General features: G+C 38.1%; 1 protein-coding gene across 5 annotated transcripts in view; it reads right to left on the bottom strand.

Annotated features, from left to right (window-relative positions):
- Ric1 (RIC1 partner of RAB6A GEF complex) overlaps window positions 1–12,625 on the bottom strand; it is a 99,398-nt gene that overhangs the window by 76,248 nt on the left and 10,525 nt on the right. For all 5 annotated transcript variants that reach the window (XM_076561986.1, XM_076561992.1, XM_076562000.1 and 2 more), the window contains one exon: window positions 7,753–7,860. In XM_076561986.1, coding sequence (XP_076418101.1) covers window positions 7,753–7,860 — 108 coding nt within the window. Of the gene's footprint in view, window positions 1–7,752; window positions 7,861–12,625 lie in introns of those variants that run through there.

Raw genomic sequence — 12,625 nt, 5'->3', positions numbered from 1 at the left:
CCTTTCACACACATACAAGTTTAAATCTAGGTTCCACAAATGAGAAGAAGCGTTCAATTTTATCTTTCTGAGTCTGAAGGTAATGTAATTCTCTATAGTTCGCTTGCAGTGTCCATAATAAAATACAAACTCTCAGACATTAAAATGCAACATCACAGACTTACAAACAAAAGGAAAAAGAAAAGAAAAGGACCAGGATACTAGAATTAGACAAAAACTTCAAGGCAATATGCTCAAGATAAAAGGAAAGAAACCATAGACAAGAGAATAAAATTTTCATGAAAAATTTAAATGTTATATTTAATTTTTATATATTACATATATATAATATTTTAAATAGATATAAATTATAAAGTTAAGCTGGGCAGTGGTGTCGCATGCCTTTAATCCTAGCACTCAGGAGGCAGAGGCAGGTGAATCTCTGTTGAGTGTGAGGCCAGCCTGGTCTACAGAGTAAGTTTCCAGGACAGCCATGGCCAGAGCTGTTACAGAGAACCCTGTCTCGAAACCTGCCCCCTCCAAAAAAATTATGAAGTTAAAATATATACAACTCCAACTTAATATCCCAATGGAGAGCATATTGCATACTACAGACTGGACAGGCTTGGTAATTTAAGCAATCTATCCAATGAAAATAGTCACTTAAAAAGTATAGAAAAAAACGAGGGGAAAAGTAGACTAACAGAAACCATGAGATGGAAACACAAACACACACACACAGTCAACTGCTATCACAGAAGAATGTATTTATATATTTATGGATATATATGTAACAATAATAAAGGTAAAAAGGCCATGAATTTTGAGAGGGAGCAAGGTGTGCGTCAGGGGACATGAAAGGGGTTGGAGGGAGGAAAGGGAAAGGGGAAAATAATGTAATTATATATTAATTAAACAAAATAACAAAAAGTAAAGATATAAAAAGGGAGCAAGGACAACAAAGGCAGTATAGAAGTTAATGCCTGACCACCTTCAAGTTGAGGATCTCAACCCACAGATTCAAGAAGTATACAGAACACCAAGTAGTATGAGCACAACAAAAATTACTTCTGACCACATCATAGCTAAATTATGAAACCCAAAGACATAGAGAAAGTTTTGGATGTAGGAAGAGCAGGGAAGTTACATTGCTCTCAAAGGGTCATTAGCAAGCCTATTTACTAATTTCTCCATAGAAACAAGTGAAGACAATGAACAATGAACAATATTTTTTGTTTTTGTTTTTTTCGAGACAGGGTTTCTCTGTGTAGCTTTGTGCCTTTCCTGGAACTCACTTGGTAGCCCAGGCAGGCCTTGAACTCACAGAGATCTGCCTGGCTCTGCCTCCCGAGCGCTGGGATTAAAGGCGTGTGCTGCCACCACCACCGCCCGACTATTTTTTGTTTTTTGAAACAGGGTTTCTCCGTGTATTCCTAGCTACCCTGGAACTTGCTTGGTAGACTAGGCTGGCCTTAAACTCAGGATCTGCCTGCTTCTGCCTCCCGAGTGCGTGCATCACCACCATCCAGCCTAATCTTTAACTTAAATAATCATCAATGTTGATTAGATACCCCTTGAAAATATTCTCCTCAAATGAACATCTTTACCTAAGCAGAATGGGATACACATTACAGAATTAAGTAAATTTAGTTTGTTTTTTGCGATGTTTGGGTGTCAAACCTACGACTGTGCCCTGTACTGCTGAGCTATTACTGTATCTCCAGTATTGTTTTACTTTTTGAGACAGGGTATCACTCAGTTGCCCAGACTGGCCTTGAAACTGCTATGTAACTTAGTCAGGCCTTTAATTGACAATCCTCCTTCTTCAGGCCTCCCAAGTACTGGGATTAAAGGCCCAAACCACTAGGTCTGATATAAATTTTATTCTTGTACTTTCGTATTTACTATTTTTTTAACTGCTTAACAAGTTAACAGGGGTCTATATTTATACCTAGCAAAAATACCCTTCCAAAAAGTGAAAGTCAATAAAGGAAATGGAGGTAAAAACCAAACAGACAAAAGCACCAACAACAAAACACTGGGCACAGTGAGATGCCCTTGTGATCCCAGAACTTGGAAACTAGAAGCAGAAGGACGAGGCGTTTGTCCAGGCTACCCTCAGCTCTACAGCTGGAGGCCAGGCCGGGCAACATGAGCATGAGAGGATCTCAAGAAAGGAGGAAGAGGAGGGGGAAGAAATCACACTCCATGGTTCAAGGTAATTTTTTCACAGATTGTATCTTCATTCTTACCTGGAATATACAGGGACCTCATCAATGTTATCAAGAGAATGAATCCATCTTGATTTCTCTTATAGCCACAAAACTTGTAATAAGTTGAATAATACTAATACTTCCATGTAATCTAAATTATGTTTCCCTTATAAAAATACTGTCAATTGTGAGTATTGATCTAAGGATAAGTATGACCTTTGGAAATTTAGTTACAAATTTTTGTTTAAAAGATCAATGTTAAGCCGGGCGGTGGTGGCGCACGCCTTTAATCCCAGCACTCGGGAGGCAGAGCCAGGCGGATCTCTGTGAGTTCGAGGCCAGCCTAGGCTACCAAGTGAGTTCCAGGAAAGGCGCAAAGCTACACAGAGAAACCCTGTCTCGAAAAAAAAAAAACCAAAAAAAAAAAAAAAAAAAAAATCAATGTTTTGACATTGTTACTACTTTAATTCAGTGTTATATTTCTTTTTTTTTTTTTTTCATTTACTATGCAAAGCCATTCTTGGCGTTTGCAACTCTCAGCCCTTTTGAGTATTCTTGCAGTGTTCACCTTTTCCTCTACCACTTTTTTTTTCTTCTTTTTTTTTCTGGTTTATTTCTATCTATTACAAATGTATAAAAAATCCTCCATCAACGCTGCTGATAGCAGCAGAACCTTGAGAAATATACCTTTGGTTTGCCTCAGAAAAGGAACACATATTGCACTGTAAAGTTTATAAAATTGGCGCAAAACATTGTGATAATGTTACAATACCAGTTTTAAGAGTTCAGTGACTAATGGGGAGCCGATGGGATACATGCAGAACTGTGAAAGCGATCTTTAATCAAGCCTACAAGCTAATAAAATTTTAAAGTCCAAAGATAAAAGAAGAAAAAGTTGACTCTGACTTTATTTCAATTAAAGTATAGAATTTCTTCATCATCTGTTTCTTTCCACTCCATATATGTGGTGTACACGCGCATTACTACAAACCTCACAGCTAGTGGTACCAGAGCCGGCAGCACACACAAGCCGGCAGCACACACAAGCCAGCAGCTCGGGGTGCTTCCACTTCGGCGTACCCATTCCAGGATGAAACTGAGCAGGTAAGTTTTTATTTCTAAAATAAAATCACAACTGCCACTGAACATAGGAATTTTAATTTTTATATCAAAGTAAGTCTATTGGTTGTTCAAAGAAGTAAAGGGAAACTAAATGAAATCCAACTAAACACTAGGTAAAATTTCCGTGAAAGTACTATAGGAAAAACATTCCCATGTGTTTATAAAACTGACTCCATTTCTTTGCCAGTAACTACACATAATCTACCTTATATGTACTCTAGAGAGCATCTGACTCCTGGAACTTCTTCATTCTATTCATCAATTTCAACTATGATTAGTAACAGATACATCTAAACTTCCTAAAAGAAGAGCAGTGGTTCTCAACCAGTGTCGAAACCCCTTTGGGGGTTGCATATAGATATTCTGCATATCAGATATTTACATTATGATTCATAACAGTAGCAAAATTAGTTATGAGGTAGCAATGAAATAATTTTATGGTTGGAGTCACCACACCATGAGGAACTGTATTAAAAGGTCAAAGCATTAGGAAAGTTGAGAGCCACTGTCCTAGAGGGTTACATCATGAAAGACTGAAGAGGAAATTCTAAAAATCCATTCACCTATCAAAACAACTCAACTTGACAATGCTATGGGGTTCTCTTGGAGCCAACAAATTCACACACCAAGTCAACACAGATAACAAAAATTTATTGTAATTAAGCCGCTACTGATCAGTCAGGGCCACGGAACAGACTCAGGAGCTAAACTGTGACCCAAGCAGAATGTTTCATCACTTTTAAACCTGAAAACCACAAACATCTATGCCAAGTTAGTTACACTTTTCCCCAATCAGGATTCAAGGGTGAAGGACTTTCCTAAGATCATTTTCCTATGTATTACACTTACCATGTTTCATTGGTTGATTTAGTCAAGTGTGGCAGGGCAGCTTGCTTACTATTTACATCCCACACCTTGTTAACTGGGAAGTCAGTTACCCAGGGAGGTCTGCGGAGGTCTTGGGAACTTAAACTTTATTGGACCCTTATTCAAAATGGAAGTTTTTATTCAAAACGGCTTCAGTTTGGTTTCTTCTTACAAGATTGAGCTCAAACAATATCAAACTCTCAATCTAAGTGGAATACTTACAACACCCAGGAAAGAGCTTGATGGAGCTGGTCAGTTTTATCAATTTAGCTATCCATATTTGGCCAACTGTGTCAAGTGTGTCTGGCTGGAGTAAGGTGGACAATATTTGTCCCCACCACTGGATTATAGGTGTTGACTGTTGCTTCTGCTTACCAAGGAGGAGGAGGGGGCAGTCTCAGGTACTGAAGTGGTTTCTGGGCCAAAAGGGTTACTTTTGGAGACTAAAACTATTCCCTGAATGTCTCCTTGTAGAACTTAAAGAAAGTTTAGGTAACTGGCTGCCAAGAGAAGAGAAACTATAGTGACTGCAGACACAAGAAGAAATCCTTCACATAAATAGTTGGGGGGAAATTAGCAACCCAACCTCTGAAAGCTAGAAGAATTTGTTTTTCAGAGTTACCACAACTGGCACATGCCTTTAATCTCAGCATGGGAGGAAGAGGCAAGCAGATCTCTCTCTGAGTTCGAGGCCACTCTGGTCTATAGAATGAGTTCTAAGACACCCGGAACAGTTCCAGTTCCAGTACACAGAGAAACCTGTCTTCAAAAACCAAAAAAACATCGAGTTACCATGATACAGTAGTCACTAAAATTTAAAACCCTGATGCACAACCATGGGAAATAAGGGATATGTCAAAAATTATCACTAAGCAAGTTCAAATATTGAAATTCTTAATCAGAATCATTAAATAAACAGGCTTAAATGTCAGTGATCTAAAAGAAACCATGGACTTGCTGTTGTTATTCATGTGTGGTATGGTCAACAGGTCAGGAGACAACTGCCACAGACTAGAGAATTTCCCATTTACAGTTTGGGGAGGAATGTATACAAACATGTCACACCAAAGGAAGTCCCAGAGTCTGTCAGGAAGCACAGAGCAAGGGGGAAATGGGTTAGAGCCATCACCTTGGTTTACATGGTATCCTGGCTAGTTTTACATCAACTTGATACAAGCTTAGTCATCTGGGAAAAGGACAGTCAACTGAAAAGATGCCTCCCTAAGACTAGGCTGTGGGCAATTCCACAGCACATCTTCTTAATTGGTGATGGAGTGGGAAGGCCCATTGCAGGCAGTGCCACTCCTGGGCTGGCGATCCTGGTTGCTATAAGAAAGCAGGCTGAGAAGGCCACAAGGAGCAAGCCAGTAAGCAGCGCTCCACCATGGCTTCTGTTTCAGTTTCTGCCCCCAGGTTCGTGCCCCGACTTCCCTCAAGGAGAGTGTGACCTGAGAGTAATAAGCTCAAGTAAACCCTTCCCTCTCCAGTTCGCTTTTGGTCCTGGTGTTGTATCACAGCAATGGAAACCCAAAGTCACATGGGAAGAAATGGGTGAAGCCTGTGTGTTGCCCAAGGTTTAATCCCAGCACACACAAAAACAGCTGTTTTCCAAAGCCATTCATTGCCTATTAAGTAGCAGAGAGTGACTCTTTAAATTTGGAAAAAACGTTAATTTCAATCAAAAGCTAAGAAAGTTTCTACCAAATCCTTACCACACTAAGCCACAAACACTTGTCAGGCAACACAAGTCAAGACATTCTGCTTTTATCGCTGATGAAAACGGAAAACAAAGACAAGCTTTAAAAGTCTGATATCTTCAGAAGCTTTGGAATTTGTCCAACTAAGTTTTTTCTGTTTAGTATGTAATTTTTGCTTTCAATTAACACCCATCTTAGTAGAATCCACTTCAGTTTGTACTGAATTAGTTTTCTCAATTTCTGTGAGCAGCTTATGAATCTGAAGTTACTCTGTCTAGGTTATGCATACAGAGTAATTCTCAGCCTTTTCACACAGCACTGGCCCTGCAAACAAACTACAGCAGAGCAGTGCTATACCATTTGATAATTCATCAAGAATTGAGCAGTCAGGGCTGGAGAGACGCTCAGTGGTTAAGGGCACTTGTTGCTCTTACAGGGCCCCAAGTTCCACTCCCCGCACTACCTCACGGCTCACACCCATTTAGGATCCAGTGTCTGTGTCTGACCTCCACAGGCACCAGGCACACACACAAAATACCATATACATAAAACATTTAATAAAACTAAAAAAATTTTTTTAAAGAATTCAGTAATTTTACTATGAATATACTTTCAAATTCTGATATAATAAATAGTATTTTAAATTTTCTATTTTTTTCTATGAGTTCCAATGAATTAGAACTAAAATGATGAGTATTTAGATTGGTAATGACACTTAAATTGTATTCTTTTGGAATTTACTATATAATACACATTTGCCACTAAATTCAACAACAAAAAAATAATCTAGACTTGAATGCTTTAAAAGTATGACAATGTTCTCTTCTGTTCTTTTTGTTTGTTTTTTTGGGCTTCTCTGTGGAACAGCTTTGGCTGTCCTAGAACTCATTCTGTAGAGCATGCTGGCTTTGAACTCACAGAGATCTACCTGCCTCAGCCTCACAAGTAATGGGATTAACGGTGTAGGCCTCCACTGCCCAGCACTTCTGTTCTTTAAACATAAAATGTCACAGTATGTATAACACTTGATATGCAGTGTAGTCATGACTGTTACAGTCATCTCTAGTGTGCTGAACAAAAGGGGAAGGCACTGAGGATATCACATATGGTTGCTGTCAGCACTACCCAACTCAATCAGCTGCTGTAGCTTCAAGAAGTCCAGACAACACATAAAATGTGAGCATTTTTTGATTTGCATTGATCATTTAAATCTGTAAAATCTATGTGTAGTTTATGGACTGTATATAACAGGAAGGGTTTGTTATGTGGTTGTGAAGTCTACCAGCTCCTCTACAAGTACAACTACTTGGTACTTTTGGTCATCTGGAACATTTTCAGATGAGCAGCCCAGTCAACAGGAAATACCACAGACTAGAAAGAGAGTGGAAACAGGCAAGCTGGTGAGCTAATGCAATAGTTAAGAGAAAAGTAAGAGAACAGTGGTATAGTTCAGTGGTTGAACACTTGCCTAGCACGCACAAGACTCCAGTTTGATCTCCATTGACAGAGGGGAGGGTACAGTAAATAAAATCTAAGTTCCCTAAACTTATTTTCTTATTTCTCCAACATACATTATCTATAGGCTGGGGAGAGGTAGCTCAGAAGATTACAAAGAAAGGGACACAAGTACTGTTCAGGGATGGCAGAACATAGTAAAGTCAACAAAGAAAATATAATGGAGAGTAGAATAGCATAGGCCTGTAGAAATCAGTACAGCTTTCCTACCATACACACACACACACACACACACACACACACACACACACACACACACACAAACCTGTGAAAGACTAAATGAATATTAGAATATCTCATTTAAATGCAACTTCATGACTTCTTAAGCAAATAATCTTAAATTTGAAAGATCTACTTACTGACACTGCTATCATGGTACTATCTGGCCTCCATTCAGCTTGTTTGTAAGATCCAAACTGGGTAGATGATTTAGCTGGTTCCTTATACGTTACGATTAACACACTAGGCTGGAAGAAAATAGGTATATTTTATTTTAGTAGTATATCACAGAAATAAATACAAACAAAATTTGAGTGTTACTTATAGAAAATACTGGCAATATTTTAAAACTATAGCATATCTAATATCAAATCATCAACCTTCAGTATTCCATGCAAATCATGGAAAAAAAAAAACAATTTGCTAGTCATACATACATCTACTGAATGAGTAAACTGAATCAATAATTAGTAACTTTCCAAATTAGAACCATGCCCACATACACCCATAGGTTAATTAAGGCAAATATTTAAATAAATTATATCAGTTCTCTACAACCTTCCCTAGACAGAAGTGCCAATAGTAGATAGGGGATCCTTTTAAATTCGTTTTGTGAATCCAACATTATCCTACCAAAAGCAGACAAAACTACTACATGAAAACCAAAACAAACAGACCAAAATCTCTCATGAACTTCGATACAAAAGTTCTCAACAAGTTATCAGAAAATTAAATCCAACAAAGAATCATGTACCAGGACCCAGTGAACTATATCCTGTAACTAAAGCTTTCCTGGTCCTGCCCGGCTCCTGCGGTCTATGGCTGCTTGAACCCAAGTAAACACACAGAGGCTTATATTAATTAAAACTGCTCGGCCATTAGCTCATGCTGTGGGATGGTCTGTATATCAAATTACTCTGACTGGTCAATAAATAAAACACTGATTGGCCAGTGGCTAGGCAGGAAGTATAGACAGGACTAACAGAGAGAAGAAAAGAAAGAACAGGAAGGTGGAAGGAGTCGCTGCCAGCTGCCGCCATGACAAGCAGCATGTGAAGATGCCAGTAAGCCATGAGCCACGTGGCAAGGTATAGATTTATGGAAATGGATTAATTTAAGCTATAAGAACAGTTAGCAAGAAGCCTGCTATGGCCATACAGTTTATAAGTAATATAAGTGTCTGAGTGATTATTTTTTATGTGGGTTGTGGGACTGCGGGGCTTGGTGGGACCTGGAGAGAAGCTATCCAGCAACAAGCTCAGGCTAACTATTGACTAGCTCTTACACTTAACACATAATTCTTATTTATGTTTAGCCATGTGGCTTGGTACCTTTACTCAGCTTTGCCTTTACATCTTGCTTCCTCTGTGTCTCGCTGGCAATTCCTACTCAGCCTTCCTGTTCCCAGAATTCTCCTCTCTGCTTATCCCGCCTATACTATACTTCCTGCTTGGTCACTGGCCAATCAGCGTTTTATTTATCAACCAAATTAGAGCAACATATTCACAGCATACAGAATGATATTCACAGCACTTCCCCCTTTCTTTTTTTCCCAAAAGGTTTTAACTTTAACATACTAAAATTACATATAACAAAACAATTATCAAGCAAGAATTATAGTTATAATATCTAGTCTATTTGTATTTGGTAAAATTAAAGAAGATATCCTATCTATCCTATATTTGTGAGTCTAAGGTTTCATATCTAACTGATCATAACTAAGGAAATTATAACTATCTAGTCTTCAACTACATCAAAGACCTCAGAAGGATATAATATTACCTAATTAAACAGTGGTACATTATAAACAACTTTCAAAAATCTAGAATGACAGAGACAGCTGGCTGCCTGGACAGTTATCCAAAGTTCCTCTGTAAAGTTGGGGTATCCGTCTTTAGTCCACAGGCCTAGAGTCTCTCAGTCACTTCTCTCTGTGTCCTGTAGAATTTCTGGCAGTTTCTTTTGCGAAGTAGGAACCTGAAGGACCATTTTGCCTTGTAAAGTTCAGTGGTCACCTTCCTGCAAGTCCAGCTGATACAACATTTTGTCAAGCAGTCCAGGCAAAAACAGTTTCTTGCCCAAATGGCTATATTTGCTAAGAAGAAGATAAACTCCATACGGAGTGTCTTCAATGTCCATCCTCTTCTCTGAAGTAAATTGATCCTGCCAGAAGCAGACGTCTCACTGTCCAGAAAGTCCAAGTTTTTAAAACATTTTAAATACCATATTCTGTAGGTCTTTGAAGTGTTTGAAGATTACCTATCTATCTGAAATATATCTATTTATACCTAGAAAACTTAACATGACTATAAGTTTGACTATCATAGAAGGCTAATTGTTAATCTATACAATTTCAAATGAGCTACACAAACATAATACCGTAAACCAGAGTAGAAAAAAAAAATATATATATATATATATCAAAATCTACTATAAATTTGTATCAACAAACTAAAATCCATAACAATGTAAAACATTTCAAACAAGTTGTTTTTCTTTAAAAGTAGGTTCATGAACCTACCCTTTCATCCTATTATATCTATACTATCTCCTTTTCCTCTTTAGAAAGAGACTGCATAGAGGAAGAGCTAGGATATCGCTCCATATGCTGTGAATGTGTTGCTCTGATTGGCTAATAAATAAAATGCTGATGGGCCAATAGCCAGGCAGGAAGTATAGTATAGGCGGGATAAGTAGAGAGGAGAATTCTGGGAACAGGAAGGCTAGGTCAGGGTCGCCAGCCAGACACAGAGAAAGCAAGATATAAAAGTACTGGTAAGCCACAAGCCACAAGGCTACTTATAGATGAATAAAAATGGGGTAATTTAAGATATAAGAACTAGATAGCGGGCTGGAGAGATGGCTCAGAGGTTAAGAGCACCGACTGCTCTTCCAGAGGTTCTGAGTTCAATTCCCAGCAACCACATGGTGGCTCACAACCATCTGTAATGAGATCTGGCGCCCTCCTCTGTATATATAATAAATAAATAAATCTTTAAAAAAAAAAAAAAAGAACTAGATAGCAAGAAGCCTGCCACGGCCATACAGGTTTAAGTAATATAAGTCTCTGTGTTTACTTGGGTCTGAGTGGCTGCAAGAGCCAGGTGGATACAGGAAAACTTTAGCTAAAATATCCCAGGTATGCAAGGCTGGTTCAACATTCAAAAACCAACTAAATAGGCTAAAAAAAAAAAAAAAAAGATATCTATAAAGGCCCCCAAAAAATCTTAACATATATAGCATCTATTCAGAGACCTCCAATAGATACAAAAATCCTATACCTATTATTACACTTAGTAATGAGAAACTCCAAGCTTTCTCATCTGAGGAACAAGGCAAGGAGGCATTTATTACTATCCAACATAGTAGCACAATTCCTAACAAATGTTGTTGTGGGATAATCTTTTTGTACACTGTGAAGATGTATCTCTGCCAAGGCACCTTTTGATTGGTTTAAGAAAGGGCTGAATGTCCAAAAGCTAGGTAGGAAAGAATAGGCAGGACTTCCAGGCAGAGATAGGAACTCTGGGAAGAACAGAGGCAGGATTCACCAGTGAGACACAGATTTGACACAGATTCAGATGTACAGTATGAAGGAGAGGTAACAAGCCATATGACAGAACAGAGATTAATATAAACAGGTCAATTTAAGTTTTAAGAGCTAGTTGGGAACAAGCCTAAGCTAAGGCCAAGCTTTCAAACTTAGTAATAAGTCTCTGTGTCATGATTTGGGAGCTGGCAGTACAAAGAAAGTCTGACTACAGAATGTCACAAGACCAAGAAAGAAAATAAAAGATATCCATATTGGGAAGGAAGATATTAAACTGCATTCACAGAGAACAGTGACAGGTACAAAATTTGAAAGAATCAACAGCATATTCTGATATAAATAAGCAAGGCTGCAAGGCACAAAATTAATACAAGAGTTGATCATCTTCACAAAGTTCAGTAATGAAAAAGTATGATTTATAATGAAAAGCATGTTTCCATTTATACTGTTACTGAAAATGAAATACTTAGTGTCATAAATCTAACAGAATTATGTATATAAGGAATATTATACAAAATAGCAATGACAGAGATCAGAGAATAAATGAAAATATTCTATATTAATGGATATGAAGGGTCAATACTGTCGAGATAGCAATTCTCCCTGCAATCCTAGCCCAAATCCCAGTAGTTATTTGGGGGATGTTGTCTTCGTTAGGGTTTTATTGCTGTGAATAAACACCATGATCATGGCAACGCTTATAAAGAAAACATTTAATTGGAGTGGCTAGCTTACAGTTTCAGAGGTTCAGTTCATTTTCATGATGGGTAGCATGGCATGCAGGCAGACATGATGGTAGCTGAGAGTCCTGCATCTTGCAGGCAACAGGAAGTCAACTGAGACACTTGGTAGTATCCTGAGCCTAGGAAACCTCAAAGCCCTCCCCCATAGTGACACATATCCTCTAACAAGGCCATACTCACCCTAACAAAGCCACATTTCCTAATAGTGCCACTCCCTATGAGATTATGGGGACCAATTACATTCAAACTACCACATGTCAATAAATCAACTCATCTTTAGATGAGTTTCAAGACAAAGAGTGATAAAGAATGTTGAAGTGCTAACACTAATTTCAAGACTTATCATTATAAAGCTACAGTAAACATGACGAAAGAATAGACACATTGATCAAAGAAACAGAAGAGAGCCTAGAGTCAACACAGTTAACTTGATCTTTGACAAAGGAGCAAAGGTAATATAGTGCTAGAATGGAAATTGATTCACAAAAGTTCATCATGATGCATAGCTTATACAATCCTCAAGAATTCAAAATTAATAAAAATCCTGTGTGTAAAGTGTAAAAGTCCTAGAATATAACATGGTGAAAAACCTAGATGACCTCAGATATGGCAATGACCTCCTCCAAAAATGCAATATCTGAAGTAAACAATTCATAAGACAAATTTCACCAAAATTAGAAACTGATCTGTGAGAAACACTATCAAGAGAATGAGGACAGA

This window comes from Peromyscus maniculatus, chromosome 1 (genome assembly GCF_049852395.1).
Source record: "Peromyscus maniculatus bairdii isolate BWxNUB_F1_BW_parent chromosome 1, HU_Pman_BW_mat_3.1, whole genome shotgun sequence".
Lineage (NCBI taxonomy): Eukaryota > Metazoa > Chordata > Mammalia > Rodentia > Cricetidae > Peromyscus > Peromyscus maniculatus.
This window is presented reverse-complemented; position numbering and strand designations above follow the sequence as displayed.